Raw genomic sequence first — 21,207 nt, forward strand, 5'->3', positions numbered from 1 at the left:
ATCCCTTAAAATAGCGTTTTGACACTCACAGATCTGCACAAGCATAGTGCACTGCGGAAGGATATACCGGCGCACAGTGGCTGAGTCTATGGTTTCTACTGCTGTGCTCCGGTGTATCCTTCCACGGAGCACTGCGCATGTGCAGATCTGTGTGGATCAAAACGTTATTTTAACGGATTGAAAAGAAAACACGTCTTTTAAAATGCTTTATAACCATTCGGATTTACTTCACGTGCTAATACGCCGTCCCCTGGACCACTGGAAGGAGTATTTTGTCCACTTTCTCAGTCTGGCTCTGCCTCCTCTTCACCTGCGGTAGTTGAGCTAAGCTAACTACGATGCTAACAGCTGTTAGCCAGGCACTGGACGAACTGACACAACAAAGGTATTTGTGAGCTTATCTAACTCTGTAAATGATAGGGATAGGGTGTGGGTCCAAAATCTTCGGAGTATTCCTTTAAGAGGCTGAGACTGGTGTCAAGACCGAGAGCGCTCTCGAGTACTCGAACACTTTCTGAATGGAATCCAGGGTGAGTAACTTTACTACAGTTGAGCCTTTCCTGCTGTGGCATGTCACAGTTTGTGTCAAGGAGCTGGAAGTATGTAGAGTAACAGCTGACAGATGGGTCGACTATGCTTCATGTTTCAGGTTCTCTGGCTGCCAAGGAATGACGTGTGGAGGGATTTTGACTTTAGTCTTCAACCTGGCGTGAAATATGGAGGTAGAGAGAGGTCAAGACAGGTTCATGGACAGCCTGCTATATTCTCCTGGACGTATTAGAAACTCCATGATGGTGGATCCTTACAGCTGCTCACCAACCATGCAATGCAAAAATGATCCATTTTCACTTGAAATGTGTAAACTGGGCCTGATGGCAGCGTTGGTAAATATCATTTCAAGCCGTGAAAAGATTTTCTTCCAATTGAGAATTTGTCAAACTGACATTTGAAAACAATCCTGAAGAACAGCCTGAGGGCCCCGAAGCGACATTGTGTGGACAAACATTTCTCCTCTCGGCTGTTTCCTTTGACCTTATAATTGCAGGTGTGATTTCTCCAGATGCTAATCCATTTCCTGCTGGAGAGATGGGATCAAAAGGCTTTTCTGTCAGTGTAATGGTCTTCCTGCTGTCGTGACTCCACTCCTGCATGTGGTGTCACTCAAACTTGAATTGCTAACTGATTTACATGTTTGTCATGTTTGTTTAAAAGGAGTTGAAGTGACTTCCCTGAGCTGTGAGATTCTTCCATCGAAGGGCTGCTGTTGACTTTTGAACCCACTAATGCATTCTGGGTCTTTCAAGCCCTCCAGCATTTTGCTCATAGAGTCTTTTCTTTCACTGGATTCAGTGAATGAACACGGCCGTCTTTACTCAGAAGGTGGGTTAAGCTGTTACCAGTGCTGGTTAACCCACACTTTGATCTGGTGTCAGTCAGTAAACCATAAAGATGCAGCATTTGATCATTAACTTGTCTTCAGGACAGTATGTTTCACTTTCCTGACTTTAATTAAGTGAAAATAATCCATTTTTGACGGCAGTAACCTGACTGAGATCGTGAATATGCTCATTCCCAAATCTCCTTCTCGCCTGTTTTTAACGATAGCTCTATCTTCAGACTGTGCTCGGCTTGTCGGTATTCATTATTCATCATCAGCTGGGGCTTAATTTTTCATGCTGTTGATACAGCGGTTCCCTGAATGCAGCTTAGTCTGATTATCTTAGATCCTCATGGAAGAAAGAAGCTGCACATCTAGCCATGATCTGTCGTCACAGCCTGAGAGGCTCTGCATCGTGGTTTTTAATGGACTGATTGCATTGATTAAAAGAACTTCACTGTTTCCTGAACACTTTCCAGAAAAACACCTTTGCAGAAGCATGTGACGTTAAAAAAAGAAAAAGCACATCGTTTTGCTGTGCTCTGAAGAGAGACGTGTTGAAATGCCTGATGTGTGACTTCTCACACACCGGGATGACTGTGTCAGTTTTTCCGAGCCTCTGCCCGTCGAGATATCCTCCCAAACATCCCGGCAGAGCTGTGAAACGGACTCGGCACGGCCAGAAAGAAATCCACCCGGGATGTTAGCAGTGCTGAGAAGCTGGCGGCGCCGTGCGATACGCCAGTCATCTGGAACGATTCCGCCCCGAGTCGGAGGAGAGGGGAAAATATGCCGCTATATGCTCAAGTGAAAATCTGTTTTTTGTGAGGTTAATGAATGTGGGGGGGAAGCGGCTTTGGCAAGGTTCGGGGCTTAGAGTCTGTAAAGTTGCGACTCAGCTTGCTGGGAGTTCGTCCGTTTGCAGGGAGCTGAGATCAGCGCTAGCTTCCACCCTAATCCAAGTGAAGGACGGATGAGTTTATATTACAGGAAGAGCTCGGCGACCCCGAACAGGAAACAGGCGACACGGGAGGAAGACACTGGAGGCCAACGAGGGGGGACGACAAGAGTGAAACGGCGAGAAGCGAAAGTGAGAACGATGGATGCAGAGTTCAAGAGTTGACTGGAAACAAGCACTTCACCTCGAAACACAGCAGGATCCGATCTGCCTCTCTGCAGAGTGGAACTGAAACTTTCTAATTACTGCTGTTTAAACACAACCAGCAGATAAAAGGTGCAAGCCGATGGAAATAACAGAAAGAAACGGTGTTAAATCTCATCACAGCTTGGCCAGAAGCCAGACGCACTGCTCGCTATCAGAAAGCCCCACAAAGGGAAGCAGCGTGAACCTTCACAGGTGGAGATAAGCCTCATAATCCAAGGTAGGACTGTCAGAGATAAGAGGAAGTTCAAAAACAGCTGGAAACATTTTGCAGATCAAAAGGCTGAATGCTGGATGGCGTTAAGGTGAACGGATTTTAATATGGTTAAGCTCCGTTCTTTCATCTGGAACAAGAACAGGACAAGAGGCCTGGGAGTAAACCTGCATGTCTCCAGCGTCTCGCTGCTGATGGGACGCTCTCTTATCTCTGTCTCCTCTCCCACACCACAAACACTCTGTGAGGTTTGTTCTCAGCTGCTTTGGCATCTTAAACGACCAGCTGACCCATGTGCCAGGAAAGCACACAATCGAATGAATGGCTTTGATATCAGACTGTTCTCTACATAGTGAGCAGTAATCATGCCTCAGTGGGTCTTGTCAGGGTTTCATTACGCTCACAGTTCAGAAACGACACATTTTTGATGCTATTGGCATTTTTCTGAGATTCAGGGGCTTCTCGCTGACGGCTGTGGGATTATAATGAAGATGCTTCTGTTTGTGAAGTGCAGCTGGACGGTCCACTGTTGGCTCGGAGCGGCTCTCTGCTCTGTTTACACCTTATGTTGAAGGTTTTCGATTCAGTTCATTTTCCATCTGTGATCAGATGCTTTTTAACAGTGATGACATGGAAGGCAGTGCAGCATTGTGGCAGAGGACAGATCTTTCTTTGCTATACAGAACACATGCAGAACATGATGGCGCTGATCAAATATGTCAAGATCAGATCAAGATACGGAGGTGAATTCATGAAAAGCAGGGTCTTCCTCCATTCCCGTGATCCCTACCTTACACTTAAAGAGCCTTTAGAGGCCAGAGAGCCACAGCAGTTCTCAGAGGTCTGAACTTGTGCTTGACGCAAAGCCTAAACACACAAACACGTCCAGGTTTCAGCTGTGAGAAAACCCGAGTGACGGAGCGGGCCTCGGGATCCCTGCAGCGCCAGAGGAGTGTGTTGCGCGTCTGCTGTGGCCTTTGTGTAAACTCTGCGAGCGGCATGACGAGGAAACACGACGACTCGCCTGCTTTTCTGTTTACCGTCCTAAAACTTGGCAGCGGACGCGGCGTCTGAAGCCAAACGCTGAGAGCGTGAAAGAATCTGGGCCCAGAAACAGAGTAAGCAGTACACAGGTGTTTACATGCTGCAGTCTGGCCGGGCTGGACGGGGCGGTGTGAAAATGATCCCAGTGTCTGTTTACACAGCAGAAACGCGGCGTTTCAGAAGCGTCTGACGATAGTGACGATATGACTGAGAGAGATCACTGCCAGAGACACACACTCTGTGCACGTTTGTGCGCCTGCACAATCTATATGCAAGCCTGCCAAGAAAAGCTGAGGCCTCGTTTAAGACAACAGCAGCACGCTCCGGCTGTCAGCATAAACACGGCTCTCTGCAGATCCACCTCATAAACGTCCATAAATCACCGTCTCCGGTCGTGACGGCCGTTCAGAAAACACTGCAGCTTTTGTTTATTCCTGCGGCTTTAAGAACCGTGCAGTGTGTGAAGCAGAGGGAAATCCCTGGTCCCCGCTGTCCTGATCGTCCCCTGTTGGTCCTGCTGCTAACGGACTCCTGTAGACAGACCGGCGTTCTGTGGAGCCTCGGGATTCAAACCCACAGCCTGAGCAGGGGGGGAGCGGCGCCTTTCAGGAGGGGCAGAGAGGGAGGGGAAAGCCTAGAAATAGTGCGCACACATGGATTTGTTCAAGTCTCCACAGGAGCAACAGCTGGAAAGTATAAAGCTGGAGAAATGAAACGGTGGACGATATTGAGAGTGTCAGCAGCCGTCGCTGCTCCTGATACCTGCTTTATTTTTAACTACACGTTTCCTCTGCTGTCTGCAGGTAGAGGAACCATTGCAACACTCAGTCCCTCACGTCACGACATGATCTGTCTTTATCTCTTCACATCTTTCAAAATGCGTCTGTTTTCTCAGCGTACGGCCAGATTAAGGCGTCTGAGTCAGTGGGCGGGAATATCTGAGGAGCGTTTAGCAAGACTGCGAGCGCTCGTCTCCGGATGGATTTCAGAGAGGAGAAGAAAGAGTGTGGAGAAGAAAAGAAGATGCAGATGAAAATAAAACGCAAGACAAGGAGAGGGGGTAAAGAAAGAGGTGGAAGGTTGGAGGGAATGAAGGAGATGTTGAGAGAGAAGCACCGGAGGCCGCGCCGCAAGGTGAAATCTAATGAGCTCAGTGTTTATCGACGAGTGAATTAGGGACGCGATTACACCAGGGAGGGTGGAAGCGTCTGCACACGTAGACACACACACACACACACACACACACACACACACACACACACACACACACACACACACACACACACACACCACTCTAGGTAATTCCAGGACCTGCTGATGCTTGAAACGTAGAGCAACCTCAATACATCTCATTCTCTCTGGCTGTGCATGAAGACTGAGAGCTGAAAATAACCTCCGGAGCTGAAGCGGCGGCGGCGGCGGCGGCGTTGATGTCCTCCACCTAGACCGTTTCCACCGCCTGGCTCTGCTCCTGAGAGTGTGTGCCCCTCCACTGCGCTCATTAAAACCCCCGAGTAAAGGAGGAGGCCGCCGTCAATCCTCTGTAGGACCACCGGGGTTGAGGGGAGCGACGCTCCGAGAGGAAGGGGGGGGACACTTGTTTTGCGACACTTGTTTTGCTCAGACTTGGAGGTGTTTGGTCAGCAGTGGACGAGGACTGGAGCTCAGCTGGATTGTTTGCGGTGTGAAGAAAAAACAGACCAATCACAGTCTTTAGTTTACATTTTGAAACAACCTGAACAGAAAGATCTGCCTCAGACAAAGCGGACCAGCAGCTCATTATCTCTGACCGGTATGTGACGGTGATACCAGGAAGAACAGGAAGTAAAGCCGTCCTCAAGGTCGTCCTGGGTCGACCTTCAGCACGACTCCCAGTCTGGCTGCTGATTATCTTGCATCTTTGAATTTCTTAGTTTCTCTAATCATCATTTAAAATTCCATTCATTGTTTTTGGAGATCTGTACTCGACACCTTAGTTCAGGAGTATGTGATCTGATTAAGAGGATGTAGTGATTGAAAACTCATCTAATGGTGAGAATCTCTGTTTGGAGTCCGGACTGGAACGGGAAACCTGATTGCTCCGGTTTACTCCCACTGAGAAACACAAAGAAAGGAAAAGCTGTCAGAGGTGTGAAGCAGTGAAAGCGACGGTCTGCCTCTCTCTGCCTGACCTGTGATGGATGGACGACCTGTCCGGGGTTGATCCTGGTGTTTTGCCCGCACTCAGCTGGAATTGCCTCAGGGCCCTAAACTGGATCGATGTTGTGTTTCAGAACAGAAAACCACCCAGCTCTTTCCTGGCTGTCTGAATCTCAGTACAGTAAAAGTCTTATTACTGTAAAACTAACAAGAGTGACCTTTAACCTCCTGCAGTGAATGACCAGGGAACCTACACAGAGTTCAAGGTTATCTTGTTTCAATACTAACAGCAGTGACTGGGTGAGAAGGAGGAAGGTTAGACTGAGGTCTGTCCTGCACAAACAGAGAGGCTGTTGGGAAAACTGTGGTTCAAACCGGCTGAACCAGGTAATTCGCCTGCAGGGAAGCACAGGTAAACACCTCCTGCGTCTGACGGCAGCATTAGTTTGTAATGGAGGCGTGGCGGCGCGTGACGGCCTGTCCAGGTGGCGGATGTTGACTAATGACTGGTACGTAGTAACATTCAGATTCATCAAGAATAATAAACTCCAGACACGTCAGCGTCACGTCCTTAAAAGGTTGAGGAAGAATGTGAATAAAGGCAGATTTTGTTATATTTTCCTTTATATTTGGAGCTTCAAAGAATATGATTAATAAAATATGCAGTATTTTGATATATATTAGAATATAGAGTCCATTCTCATATAAATTCATGACTCCTGAATGGATAAATGCGTCATGCTGCCAGATTTTTCTTCATTATCAGAATGAAAAAGTTGTAGATCTTCATCTTCCAGTCGGTGGAACGTCCCAGACTTCAGGCATTAATGAGATGAAGATGGGCTGCATGCAGGCTGGCTCCGTCCATCAGACGTCACTAAAACCTGTAGGATATCAGCGAGGGAACTAAACTCCTTCCTGAGCTGGATCCGGCGTCTCTGGGTGGATGAAGTGGGGCAGAAGGGTGAGTGGGTGTCTCCGGGACTCTTCTGGGACAGTCGCTGCTCCCGCAGAGCGAAATGTGAGCTGGGCCGGGACAAACTCATGAACGCACTGCGACTGACCCTGACGGGGCGTTTAAGCAGTTCCCACGTCTCGTCCTCCTAACCTGCACCCGATGACCCCGCTCCACCGCCCCAGCAAACACCCGCCATCCGGCAAAACATGTTGTTTGACCAGAAAAAAAAAAAAAAATGTCTGGGCAGGAAATTACTTTGCGGCAGATAAATCCACAACTTTACATGTCGATTAGTGGAATTCTCCCAGCAGCGTCTTCATGTTGCTCACAGAAAGCCAGATTTCAGACTCATTTGTAAAAAAGCGGAGCCGGTTTCCCAATAAAACAGCAGCTTAAGTAGATCTTTTGATGGCTGTCATCCGAACGCCGTCATCTCACTCTCAATCCGCCTGGAAGCACTCAGCACTGAACCCATGCGTCTCTCAAGATAAACACCAATCAGCGTACTGTAATTCTGTTGTCTGAGTGAATCTGAGCCGGAGATGAGGAGGCAGACCGATGCTTTCGTCCTACAGGCCCTGCTGAGTTTCACACGTCTGCCGTGTGTTCAGCTGCATTGAAACCTGTCAGTGTATGTTATTAAGATGAACTGCGCTCTAAAGATAAACTCTGCAGCTGTGCAAATGTTACCTGAAGAACCCGAGGCACTGCTGTGACTGCGTGAAGGAATTCTGGATGTAGTATTACGGATTTGTGTCAGATATAATGTCAAGTATTGGAGAAAGAGAAACAATCCAGATAATCCATCGCGCCTCACTGTTTCCTCACCCAGTCACAAAGGGATGAAGACTATTTCAGTGCTTTTGAGCACCGTCGTCGTGTAAATGGGTATTCAAAATGCTATAAAAGTTTTGCATTATGTTTTGAAGTCGTGTAAACATGAATGAAAGTTTCCAAGTTGCAAAAGAATCCCTATAGACACATGCAGGGAGGAGCTGCTACCAAGGCTCCAGGTCAAACCCGGGTCTCCATGCTGCCAGGCCCTCATGCTCGTCTCTATAGCGCTCTACATTCAGAACAAACACACAGTAAAATAAAGCAAACTGTGAGCAGATGGTGGTTTTCCAGTGTTCTCCTTTCTCCTTGTCTCAACCAGTTTAAAAGCTTCAACATGTTAGAAAGAGGCTTTTCTTCTGTCTTTATCCATCATGTCCAAGAAGGACATGTTTTTTTCCCTGCTTAAGATAGAATACTCATTGCCTTGAGGATCGTGTTGTAACTTTCAGTTTAAACTAAACTGAAATGCGTGGAAGTGAGTTTTCTTCATGACACATAGCAGCCATGTGTGATGAAGCTCCGGCGCCGCGCTCGGCCCTGTGTTTCTGGGAGGAGTGTTTTCTGTGTAGACTCTGCAGCCTCTCAGCTGAAATAACGGGGAGCAGCTGCCGGTGTGTTTTCAGTTGTTGGAGACGGTTCTGCGTTGCCTTTGATGCGAGGCGTGGAGGCTGCGTGTGGACGTTGTGTCGGGTGACTCTTCGACGGGACCACAGGGTAATTCTGGGCCGTACAGATGTGGCGGCCGTGGAGTGGAGCCCCTCCCCTCCGGTCCAGACCCCCGCTCTGCTCTGCATGTGTTGTTCCTGAGACCTGGAAACAGTCGCGGCGTTCAGAACCGCTCAGAGCTGTTTGTTCCCGGGTCCCCCCCCCCGGCCGCCCCTCTGCGCTCCACATCTGCAGGCCGTGAAGAGCGGGGCGGGCCGTGACATCTCCGCTCTGGGCGTCTGTTTTTGGTGAATCGCCGCCGCGCTCTGTGTTTCTCTTGGCCCGATTCGGGCCCCATCTGGCAAACACTGACCGCCTGCTTTTCACGAAACCCTAAACAAGAGTGTGTGGAAACCGCGCTGACTGCCGCCTCTGTGCGCTGCGTTCAGTGTTCAACATGCTGAAATGACGGCGTCGCTCCGACTCGCTGACGTCTCACATCTGCAGCGTGTCCAGCCGAGGCTGAGCAGATGGTCCCTCGCCGGACGTCCCCCGCGGGGTTTCAGACCAAAACGCTCGTCTCCTTTGGGTAACCCGACACCCTCACCTTCTGGCTCTGCTCTTTGTCTCTGACAGGCGTTTAAAATGGACAGATTGAGTCCTTTGTTTCGGCTGAAGGTGACGTGCTGCTGCTCTGCTCGTCTCTCTTCACACCACTTCAGTAGACCTGTGTCTCCCTCAGGCTTCGCTGCTTCTGTAGCTACAGGGAAATAGTTTTGGGCTTTGGCCCACGCCTGGCTGTTATTGTAAGAAAGCTTAGTGAAGCTCCGCCCCCGGCTCGGCCCGCCTGAAAGCCGTACGACAAACAACAACACACAACCTGTAGTTTGAATACCAAGACGAGGAGCTGTCCGGATGTCCTCTGCCAACAGATTGTTGTCAGCGCTGGTGCGCCGTGCACGCCGTGCACGCCGTGCACGCCGTCCTGATGCCAGGCTGAATGACTGTCACAGATGTAAGGAGTTTAACGAGGGCTGGGAAGAGGGAAGTTCACACCTGAACACCCCATGAATCAGCTTCTTCATCAGCAGGTTGAAAAGGACGGACGGAAGAAACAGAGATTTACTGTTCACTGCAGCCATGTTTGTTTCTCTGATGGCTTCACTGAGGAGGAGGAAGTGTGTGAGGGTTAGAAACTCATCCCGCCGTTCCCACTGGACACTTGGGAAACTGGCACGCCGCCCAAAACCAGCCAGTCGTCCCGGCCGTCCAGACAGATCGCTAATAAAGTTGTGACTGTGGGATGTGAGCCAACTGTGGCTGATTAAACACAGCTGTCTGCTGCTGCTCATAAAACCCAGCTACATCTCTGTCATGTCAGCAAAACGCCCGGCTCACTGAGAGTCATGAGGAAGACGTGGAGTTTGGAGATGTGTTTCATTAGAGTCTGTCATGTGACTCCATCTCCAACACTTCCTGCCTGAAACGCCGCTCCTCCATTGGCTGAATGGTCGTTATGTATAATTATGAAACGGCTCAATGAGGTCCTCGTGCGATAATGTCTCTCTTAATACGGTGGCGAAGCCTTCATCGCAGCAGCAGTTCCAGCTCCCGCTGAGGCACACACACACACACACACACACACACACACACACACACACACACTACTAATGAGAACATTGGAGCCGTTTCCTGTTCACAGGCTCTGAACTCGTCCGTACAGTCGACCCCATCATGGACTGGTTCAGTGTTTATGGCCTCCAGCAGGTAACATGACTAATCCTCCAGCTGAGAGATGTCAAACATAAGGCCTGTGGACTAAATTGGCCTGTGACAGGCTTCGATCGGACACCCCAAAGTAAATGGAAAACATTTAAAGGGGCTGTATCATGCAAAATTCACTTTTTGAAAGTTTTAACCTTGTTATATAGTTATGTACTCACCAAAAACACCCCAAAGCGTTTTTTTTCCTTCGTGCCTGCGTGTTTGAGCTTTCCTCGTGTTTCAGCTGCTCAGAGAGGCAGCCCCTCCCGCACCGTGAAAACTCTCTGTTTCCCACGTTCACGTCACACGGTGAAGACGGCTCCCCTGAGCCCCCCTCCCTCCCGCAGGCCCTCGGCAATCAGCGGTGTCGCTTTTTTGTAACTCCGATTACGGAGATAAACTTTAACCATCATCTGAAAGGAACAGTCAAGCAAGAGCAAGAGTCTGAAGGGTCTGAAGGGTCTGAAGGGTCTGCGCTTGGTGAGTTTCTAACAGGAAAAGACGTCTTCGCGTGTCTTTGCGTGTAGAGAAGCTAGAGCTAAAGCGCTAAAGCTAGCTAGCGTATTTGTTTTGAAGCTCCGATTGGTTGAAGTAGCTGTCAGTCAAAGTCCACAGGGGGAGAGGCGGGATTTTCAGTGAAACTGAGCGTTTTCTCTTCTGGGTTTCAGAATTAACCCCAGAAAATCTTTTATTTCACACAAAATGACTTTTCCTTAGCGCCAAAAATAAACTATTACCATGTTAATGCCATTTCTAGGGTTTGGACGAGCTAAAAAAGCAGGATACAGCCCCTTTAAAAGAAAACACTGATTTCTTTTAATTAAATTTCCTGAGAGTAGTGGACACAACACAGAGCTGAGCTGAGACTCTGGGATGCTGCTGGGAAAGATATGAAGCCATGCTGGCAGGGTGAGTTTGGAAAAACACGGAGGATGCAGCTGCTGTGCTTGAAGTTTGTTGTTGTTAGACAATTCACTGTATTTTGCACCTGAAGGTTTGATTGAAAATTGCATTATGATGAGATCTTAGTCATTTTCCTCATACATTTTTGGGGTTATAACGACAGATTTATTTACAGTATGTCGTCTGATTTACATCTGTAACCTTTTAAGACAGTTTCTCTGTTCTAACTCTGCTGAGGGATCGTCTCCTATATTGTGTTTCATTCAGGTTTATTTGCTGCTTCGCCTGATGTGCCTCATATCTTCCTCCACCATGGTTTCTGTTCATGCTTTTGGGAGCTTCAGTACAAGAAATATGACACAGAAATGACAGTTTCCTCCAGACTGTGTTTCTGCCTAATGCTTCATCTGGACTTCCTGTTTGTGACAGGACTCACTGCTGGACTTAACCTGAGTTTATCGTTCACATTTTGCGTGCAAATTGAAAACAAAATGTATTCGTTGAGCAGTTTGGCTTACAGTATAAAGCATCTTTAACCTCTAAAACTCCATGTCAGTCCTGGAAAACATGTTTCTCACAGAGGACGCTTGAGGGGTTCAGACCACAACAGGGGTGTAAAACAAGAACACACAGAAGCAAACACTTCACACTGCTTCATGCAGACCAGATGCTCAGTGGGGTGGGGGTGAGGTGGGGTGAGCGTTGTAGTCCTGCAGAAACACGGTTTAGGAGCTGCAAATCCTCCGCTGCAGCAGATCACACAGCAGGAAAGATGACGCCACTGCCTGATCCCGGCGTATAACTCAACCCAAATCAGGGGAGCTCAGGGCATCAGCTGGAAGAGGCTGAGGCTCCAGCTCACGGTGGGAGGGGGTACTTTCTTTGCCCCGGGCCTCTTCTGCCCTCCAGATGAAATGGCGGCAGACAGCTGAGTGATTGAAGGTGTGGTGGATATCTGGAGGTCTGTGTGGAGGATCCCGTCACTGTTTGACAAGCTGTAAGACCAGCTTCATCCACCGCTGACCTCCGTGGAACAAACACAGACTCTGGCTGAATCCAGGGAGCGAAACAGCAGTTAAATACCATAAAAACAATCCTTACTTCTCTCTTTTACTTTTGCCTCAAACATATCTATAATTTAAAGCTATTAGAGTTGAAGACAACACACTGAAAACTTAGTTTCTGAGTTCAGATCGCACATTTCTTCCACCCGTCTCACAAACACGCTTCTTATTTCTCTCTGAAAAGTAGATAAGAAAGAATAATTCATCGATAAATTTCTGTTAACTCCCCTGAATGCAGATCTGTTGACCCACATAGAGCCGACACGGCGGAATGATTCATCCTGGAGGTTCATCGAAGAGAAGCAGTGTGTGAAGATGTGATCAAGCTTTGTTGTGTTTACTTTTTAAAAAGAGAAACGATTCAGCCCCACCTCACAAACTGATTTTCTTTTCGAAGGAAGAATGCTTAACAAAAAGACAAAATACATCATTTTAATCTTGTTTAGAACCCATTTACACAACTTTTCAAGTGAAAGCATGTTTCGCACAGTTTGCCTCCACTCCTGTTGTTACACCCACTTTCTAAAATATTGTAAGCAGTGCATTTCAGCTGGGGAGGTTTTGGATAATCAGTCTGTAACAGACGGAGAAAATCTACAATACAACAGCAATACTCTTGAGTTAGAAATATAAAAACTCATTGAATACCTAATTTATTTCATCAGTAGTGTGAAAAGCAGCACATTGGCCTCAGTGTTGGTTTAGAACTAGTCAAATTGTCAGTAAATAAAGAAAAACACTGAGCCTTTTCTCACTCATAGTTTGGTGTCATCTGCATACTGTGAGTCCACTGCGCCTCAGGGATCCTGGAACTGATGCCGGCTGCGGCGCGACGATTTGCACAGTTATAATCATGATGAAAGGCGACTGGATTGATCAAACGCCGCCTGGTCACATGATCTGGTCACATGACCAGACAGCCGCTCGCGCTGCGCGCTGGGAGCTAAGCTACTCGGTTCAAACAAGACGTCAAACAGGAAGCTCCAGGTACATCATCCACCTCTAACCTGTCAGTCACCATCATCACACAGTTTGTCCTCCAGTCTCCCGCCTGCTACGTGGGGAGAAGCGGCGCGGCCGGCACAAAAAAACTGTGCAAATCGTCGCGCTGCAGTCGACATCGTTGCACTACGATTCCCAGAATGCCTTGGGGACCGGTCACATGACCAGACAACCGCTAAGCGCTCGTAGCTAAGCTACTCGGTTCAAACAGATCGTCAAAAAACTGTGCAAATCGTCACGCTGCAGCCGGCATCGTGATTTAAAAAAAAAAAGAGGCTTTTGGCCGAGTTGGTAAGCAGCTTACAGTCAAGTCGGCACCGACCAACTCGGCCACTTGAGAGCCCCCCCCACGAGGCCGACTTGGCTTGATGCCGACTTGACTGTGTCCCGGGGGCGGTGCCGAGTTGGCCAGGGCCGACTTGGATTGGTGCCGACCTGACTGTATCCCGGGCCTCAGGCCTCCTGCACGTTCATGTCTTTGTTGACAGTCTTGGTCTTTGGGTGGAGGACAGGAGTTCCTCTTTCCTCTTTCTTTCAAATTATAACATTTTATGCATGTTTTGATTATGTTTATAGTGTCTGCAGCACCAAAGATAGTTGTTGGAGTTCCTGAAGCAGCTCCTTTGTGTCACGTTGCTCTGTAGATGTGCTGCTGTGGAGAGTAACTCAGCCTTGAGAGCGCTGCGTGCACGTGCTCGTGCACAGCAGGGTGTCATGTTTCTCCCTCGCCGTGGCCTCATCGGGCAGGCAGGGCATCAATAATGCACAGGCCCTGGAGGTGACTTTGTCTCAGAGGAGTTCCAGAGCACGGCGTCCCTCAGGAGACACAGTCACACTCAGGACCAGATTTCTGTCCGAGACTGTTGGTCTGTTTTAGTCAGTTAAGAAGAACCTGGTCAGTTAGACTCCACTGGAATATAAAGACAGTAAACCAGCTGCAGGTCAGAGTTTCCAGTGAGGAGTGTGTCGCTGTGTGTGTTTCTGACATTAATGTTTATGATGCGCGGGGGAGAACATGCACTCCATAAATCCGCTCTTATTGTGCTGAACACTCTGGCCCGGGAGCTCGACAGGTTGATCCCCGGCTTCACCTCCTGAATCACTGGGAGGTCTGCGCTCCTGAAGGTCAGAGGTCACTGCCTAATGGTTGAGCCTGAGCTCCTGAGACAGACAGTGAAGCCTGGAGACTGTTCAGATTGTGGGTACATTTGGACACTTCCAGTAGATCACGTCCAGCCTGCTTCTGGTCCTCATGTTGGTGTTTTATCCCTCATCTCTCTGTTCTGGTGTCACATAATCAGTCCTTCAACTCACTGAACCCAAAGCTCAGTGAGAATTCTCCCTCATGGCACAGATTCTTCAGCTTTGAGTCCAAACCAAAGTTGTGGTTCTTCAGGAATGAGTGAAGAGGAGATTCCAGGGTCAGAGGCTGCGTATCCGTTCTCCCCGCTCATTAACACTCACGGCCCTGAAGGCTTTTATTGGCGTTTTGGTATCAACAGAACAGCTTCGCGGCCTCGCTCTCAGCTGACAGCTTGTTGATGCCATCTTTAGCAGATAAGAGCCGAGGTCACATTTCACGCAGCCTATAAATTGTTCCGCTCGCCACCGCCTGGCTTTTCCAAACGCTCCAATCAGACGCATTCCAGTGAAGACGGTCTCCGTCTCCCTGCCATCAGGACGGAGGAATTTCACTCTGGACCTTGGAACCGATACGCGCCGCTGCTCAGACTTGAAGAAAAGGCTTCTGACCCCGACGTGATTTGAACACGCAACCTTCTGATCTGGAGTCAGACGCGCTACCGTTGCGCCACGAGGTCCTGCTGTAAATGCTGGACACGTCGGCGGTGTGTGTATCGCTCCGTTGGGAATAGCAGCGCATGGCAGGACTGATATAGCACTCAGGAAACACACTCACACTCACACACACACTCACTGGGGCACGCGTTGGCTTCCCAGCCTCCTCGCGGTCTGTGTGTGTTCTTTGACAGGAAACACACTCCGCCGTGAAGAATACACTGAAGAGACCTGTTGTCTGGAATCGTGTCGGAAGTGTGAGACAAAGAACAAAGGCCTCTCTGTTCCCCCCTCACCTTCCACGCTGATGGGACACCTGATCAGCCCGCCGTGGTGGCGGCGGCGGCGGCGGTGTGTCACACGCTTCTTGTGTGAAGTGACTGAACGGGTCAGTGGGGCAGCAGCTGAATGGACGCCCCGCCCGGCATTTCTGCTCTTATCTGTCCCACGGAGCGGGGAAAACGCGAATGAGATCTGGTCAGACTCTCCTGGTTATTTGTCACTCTGCTGGTTTTACAGATAAAGGTTTGTTTTCATTGTGTGGCCTCCTGCTGCCGTCCACTGTGACTGCAGCAGTCCAGAGGAGTGCCTGACTGAAATACGAGCCTGAGCTCATTCAGAGGAATGCCAGAGCATAAAGAACCTGAGGGCGATTGAACAGGCCAGTTCTCATAGTTCACAGCTCCATCCGGTGTCTCAGGGTTTCATCGTGACACAGAAACCTACCTTCATCCTAAAATACAGCGTCAAACACTTGAGATTGTTCAGATCTCCCAGTGAGCTCTTCGGAGTGCAGCTGATGTTTACTCAGCGCAGGTTCCACGGGTTTCTACAGGCCCGGCTGTGATGTGGACCGGCTCCTCGTGTTTCACTCCGTTTATTTTACTTCCTGTCCTCCTGACACACTGTAAGAGTCGCCAGTTTTAGTGTATTTAATGTGTCTTCAACACATCGCATCAGGGTAAATGTCTTAATGTCTGTCTGTCAACCATCAGATGTTCGGTTTATGATCTAAATGTCTGAAAAGAGCCTGAAAGTGTAACCAGAGCGGCATCGGAGGGAAAATGGAAATTTTAAAATAGACTGAAAAGCTGAATTATTAATACCCAAAGTGCTTTTCTGGTAACCACAATATTATCCTCACAGCTCTGCCAAAACTTTCTGGTCCTACTGGAAAGAAAAACACAACTTTTTGAAAACTCTCGGGGTCTGTCTCCATGTAAACAGGGGAAAACACCACTTTTCAGAAATGACCAGCGCTCAGTGGGTGTAAAGTAATCACTTCTTGTTGGGGCGTCTGCTGCTCCTTTCATTCACTCACCATGTAGAAGAACTTGACCTTCGGACAGTAAACCGTTCAGCAGATCTGGATCCATCATGGAAGGAAGCCAGCAGCCCAACTTCAGGATTTATCTTCTAGCTTTTCATATCGGCACATATGAGCACGAGCGCCGTGGCGAGGAGCGAGGAGTGCGTCAGATGAACTGTGATACGTAATGAATCACTCCTGGTTACAGTGTCACGCTTTGAGCTCATGTTTCCTGTTTTATGTGTTGCTGCAGGATTGGAGTGACTTTAAATGGACTCTGAATCTTGGTGTTCGATTCATTTGATCTAATATTTTTACTCGGAAAATTAAAGCAATAATGTTGATTTAATTTGATCTTTTTTTTAATAAAGAAGTTCAATCGGGAGTTCAATTGACTGCAAACTTAGCGAGGAGAGTGAAACCCAGCAGGTCTCTGCCAGTCCTGCGTGGATCCTGTTGCTCGCCGGAGCCAGGAGAGGGAAGGTGACACCAAAAAACAGGTTAAGAGGAGGGTTTGAGCGTTTTGTGAGCTGAGTGGCTGAAACGATCACGATCATCTTCCAAAGAGGCCGAACAACACACTTACAAAGAGGGAAGAAAAGTCCTGTCAGCCGATACCCGATATTCACACCTCGGCGCTGAGCGGTCCTGTAAAGAGACTCTTCCAGTGTGGATTCTGGATCCAGCAGGAAGCTGGAGGGATCCTTCTCAGGGTCTGGTAAAGTCTTCCTCCAGCTCCAGAGAGTTTCTGAGATTCAGAGAGAAGTGTCAGAGCTGCTCTGTCGTCTGTGCACTCCAGTTTGGTTTCCAGAGGCTTCCAGAGGTCAGAGAGTTGCGGCTCGTCTCTTCTCTCCTAGAAGTTTCTTCCTCTAAACTGGAAATGTTTCAAACCTGTACGAACAACGCCAGGCTGTTTCCTGCAGATTATCTCATGAGGAAATCTGTTGGTACCTTATACAGTAACACAAAGGCTTCATTCACCAGCTGCGTTGGAGCAGTTTTCTCTTCTTTTTCTGTTTTTTTTTTTGAAGAAACAACCTGATGAACTCACCATCTTTTCCCTGTTTAATAACCTCAAGAAGGAAGAAAAATACCACTCATGATTTGGCCCATTTTTCCTGGTGAACCACAGTGAAGCTCAGCACGGCAGAGCTGTGCACGGAGGCATTCAACCACAGCTCGGCTCGCTCGGCGTAACTCGTTTTAGCGTTTAGAAATGGCCTTGAGACACTTCGCAAAAGCAGCAGCAGCAGATGATCCCTGGATCGTTCCTGCAGGAACCAGCTGAAATCTGAAATATGATACCACAGGTAGCTGCAGACCGCAAGCATCAACCCGGAAAAGACCGAATTGGCTTGATCTTTCTGTTCGTTTGGACTTTAGTAACTTGAAGCTTTTCCACAAATTGGAGGCCCCTGTTCTCAAGTGAACACAGAAAAACACTTTTTGGTCAAATAGTGTCCCAATAACCTTCAAATAAACACTTTAAAGCTTTTCTTTGTTCCAGTGAAATGTCCAAAAACCTTCTCTTACAGCTGTTTCATTCTGCATGTTTTCCCAAACTCTGGAAAGTGGAGCCTCTTGCCGGCTGGTTTTGGCCCACTGGCCTTATGTTTGACACCCCTGATGTTAACTCTGCGGTGCATTTGGTTGTGAGGAAAATAACCAGTCAGCACTGAGAGAGGTTCGCTGGCTGTCTGCAGTGGGAAGTTTTCTCAGTGTGAGTTGAAGCCGAACCTGTCCTCTGTGGAGTCACATTGACGGTTTGTCCTGGGGAGATTTAACCCTTCCTGTCCCCGCCGACGCCGTCTGTCCCTGCAGACGGAGGACGAGCTGCGTGCTGAGCGCTCGGGCCGTCCGGCGGCAGATTAAAACATTTCATAACTGCGGCGGCGATGCCAGTCCAGAGCCGTGCTGGAGGCCCGGCCGGCCAGCTGGCACGATCATCACATGCTACGTTGTGATTAGATCAGCTGACTCCCGAGGAGACACGGGCGCCTAATCATCGGGGCTTGGCGCCGCCAACATGTTGTATGGCTTTACTTACATAATGCCGCAAATCCTCCGTCTATATGGCGCTCGTGAAGCTGATCCCATTACCCGGCTAATGCTGCGCCCTATCCCCCCAGGACCCCGGCTACTGGGTGCAGGTCCACCGGCTGGAGCACGAGGGGGGCATTCTGGACCTGGACGACCTGCTGTGCGACGTGGTGGACGACAAGGACCGGGTGAGTGGCCCGAGCCCGCCATGCGCTTCTGGTCACAGGAAGAGCGGCGAACTCCCGCCGCTCTTCCTGTGATCGCTCCAACCTGTTGGCAGCGCTCCACTGAGCAGTGCTGCGTTCAAGGTCCCGCTTTGATGTGTGTGTGTGTGTGTGTGTGTGTGTGTGTGGACGCTGTGAGTAAAGTGTGTGTCAGAGGCACGCTGGGATACCACTCTCCCCACTCCGCCAACTGTAAGTCATTACCCATAATCCCACTGCTGCGGTCCCATGGGAGCAGTGGTGACTCCACCTGAGTCACTGGCTGTTAGGTTTTAATGCCCCCGCCCCATCACCACCCCCGCAGCCCGGACGGACCATGAGGCCCGTTTCCACGACAACGGTGCTCAGAGTCACTGAAAACAGAGAAAATGAGTGTTTTCACGGAGCCTCTGATGCTGAGGCGCATTCATCAGATTTATGGACGTGTCTTGTGATCAGCTTGTTGATAACGCGCTGGCTGCAGGATGTGATCACTGACATGGAGTTCAAGTCCAAACCTACAGCAGCTCTACTGGAAAATGATCCAGAGTCCTGAAGCAGTGCCAGCTGGGAGTTCTACAGTAAAGTTTGAAGCCTGGTCTTAAAGCAGAGTCTTTGTCAGCCTGATAAGTGAAGCTCTTACCAATACTTTCTTGATTTTGCAGGAAGAATCCAACAGTTTGACATGATGCCAAAGACCTGAGGAGAAATGTTTAGTAAAAACAACATAAACAGGTTTAGCTTGAAATGTTTGACTTGATAAAGTTTACGTCCACGGGAGCTGTAATGGCGCTCTGTTATCTGTACAGACGTCCTAAAGTCAACGCCATAAACCTGCGGCGCTGCGACGGGTTGTTCTGATTACCTGTAGGAATTCATCCTCTCTGCAGCGACTGCTGGTTCTAAAGGTGACCTGAGCGATCTGTCCGCCTTATCTCTCATTCCTGTCTGTCGGCGCCGCGGAGCCGCCGCCGTCACGTGAAATCAGCAGAGATCAGTGTGTGTGTGTGTGTGTGTGTGTGTGTGTGTGTGTGTGTGTGTGTGTGTGTGTGTGCGTGCAGTAGGCGCCATGGCTACAGATCAGGTGGGGTCAGTGGGGAGGGGGTCGGCTGCTCTGCACCTGCTCCTCTCACCTTTCTGTCTCCATCTCATCCTGACAGAGAAACAAAGAGAAAAAAAGAATCAACGAAAGATTACTGGACAAATGATCAGTTAGAAGGGATAGAAGACAATTAATAAACAAATTAATTGAATAAACACATATGTCATATTTTCTACTATCTGACTGAGTTTGACACGAGGTTCTACTTCTTTTGGCTGCACTGTCTGATCAGGTGTGTGAGATCTCTGCACAGCTTTGGTGGAAGTTTATCCTTCTGAATGTGACTCAAAATAACAGTATTGTTCAAATTATTTGTAATATCTCAACTGCAACCAACTGGATTCAAATAATCAGTCTCAATAAGAAACTGAAAGTACAGGATTTGTTGCTTTTATTGTAGTTTTTCATCTGTTCTCACTCTGAGTGCTTACTCCCTCTGGTGGCCATCTTGTGTCATTACACTCGCACTGATCAAACCAGTGTAACAGAAACTGTTTTTCATTTCTTCCCGTTTTTTGTTTGTGTAATTCCACATCTTAGCAGGAGATTGATCACACAGACATTAATCTGCAGCTATGGCCTCTCCTTCATGTCAATAAGACACCGTTAAGCCTCCAACAATGGCACCTGGCCTTAAAGGTAAACAGCAAGACTCCGGTGACGAGTGCAGAGCTCAGCTGGAAGTCAGTTTGCATGGACCTGCTCTTCTGCATGTGTGTGTGTGTGTGTGTGTGTGTGTGTGTGTGTGTGTGTGTGTGTTATCTCAGTGTGTGAGAGTTCAGCTGCTTTGTGTGTGTATACAGTTGTAGAGGTAAATCCGGTCAGTCCAGTTCTTTTCCCTCGCTGCTGCCTCCTTCCCTGTTTTACTCTCTGATCCACAGGAAGCCGCTTCACCTCTAATGTGTCACTCTTTTTTTTTTTTTTTAAACGTGAACACTCCCAATCTCACACCTGTAGAGGCGTTCATTAGGGTTCCAGTTGTGGCACTGTTGCTGGTGCTGCATGTGTTTGTGCATGAGTCTGGCTCAGGTGAGGCGGTGAGTCACCTGCAGGCTGCAGCCTGTCGGCCTCGGACTCGCCGCTCGGTGGAAACTGTTTGTACGCTCGAGGCAGCGCAGGGTTTATTTTTAGCTGCTGGTTTTAAAGGGGGTGTCCTTTATGTAAACCTGGGTCCTGGTCCTGCTGTGGCTTTCACACTGGATCATGAGGGTCTTGGGCTTTCTCAGGAGTTTGGTGATTATAATCAAGCAGCGCCCCCTGGTGGAGACAGCAGCGCCAATATCGTCCTCTTGTCCTAAACTTCACATTATCAAGAAATAAAATTAAACAAAATTGTGGAATATGAAAGAAGAAAACGATAAATGTAAATGTATGCTTAAATCATTGAGCTTTACAGTATATTACCTGCATGTGGACGTGCACGGTTTGAATTGTTTTTATTGCTTGATGCTTTTACAGGCCTTTAGTTTTTTTAGTTGGATTTTACTACTACCCTAAAATAACTCTATAAACTTTTTCACTGCCTTCCATGATGATGATGATAATACAAACTTGATTTTCCAAAGCGATTTACACTGAAACGGCTCTAATTGACAGTAAGTGACTGTTGGTCCTCAGTCACTGAAAGTGATCTGGGCCTCATTTCA

The 21,207-nt window shown here is 48.5% G+C and overlaps 1 protein-coding gene and 1 non-coding gene across 4 annotated transcripts in view; one reads left to right on the forward strand and one right to left on the reverse strand.

Annotated features, from left to right (window-relative positions):
- The window catches only part of LOC115394289 (partitioning defective 3 homolog), a 274,828-nt gene that overhangs the window by 10,953 nt on the left and 242,668 nt on the right, over nucleotides 1–21,207 (forward strand). For all 3 annotated transcript variants that reach the window (XM_030099575.1, XM_030099573.1, XM_030099574.1), the window contains exon 2: nucleotides 18,346–18,444. In XM_030099575.1, the coding sequence (XP_029955435.1) occupies nucleotides 18,346–18,444 (99 nt within the window). The remainder of the gene's footprint in view (nucleotides 1–18,345; nucleotides 18,445–21,207) is intronic.
- Nucleotides 14,859–14,930, reverse strand: trnaw-cca (transfer RNA tryptophan (anticodon CCA)). The gene has a single exon. It is a non-coding gene; the product is annotated as a tRNA-Trp (tRNA).

Source organism: Salarias fasciatus, chromosome 9, assembly GCF_902148845.1.
Source record: "Salarias fasciatus chromosome 9, fSalaFa1.1, whole genome shotgun sequence".
In the NCBI taxonomy this organism is placed as follows: Eukaryota; Metazoa; Chordata; class Actinopteri; order Blenniiformes; family Blenniidae; genus Salarias; species Salarias fasciatus.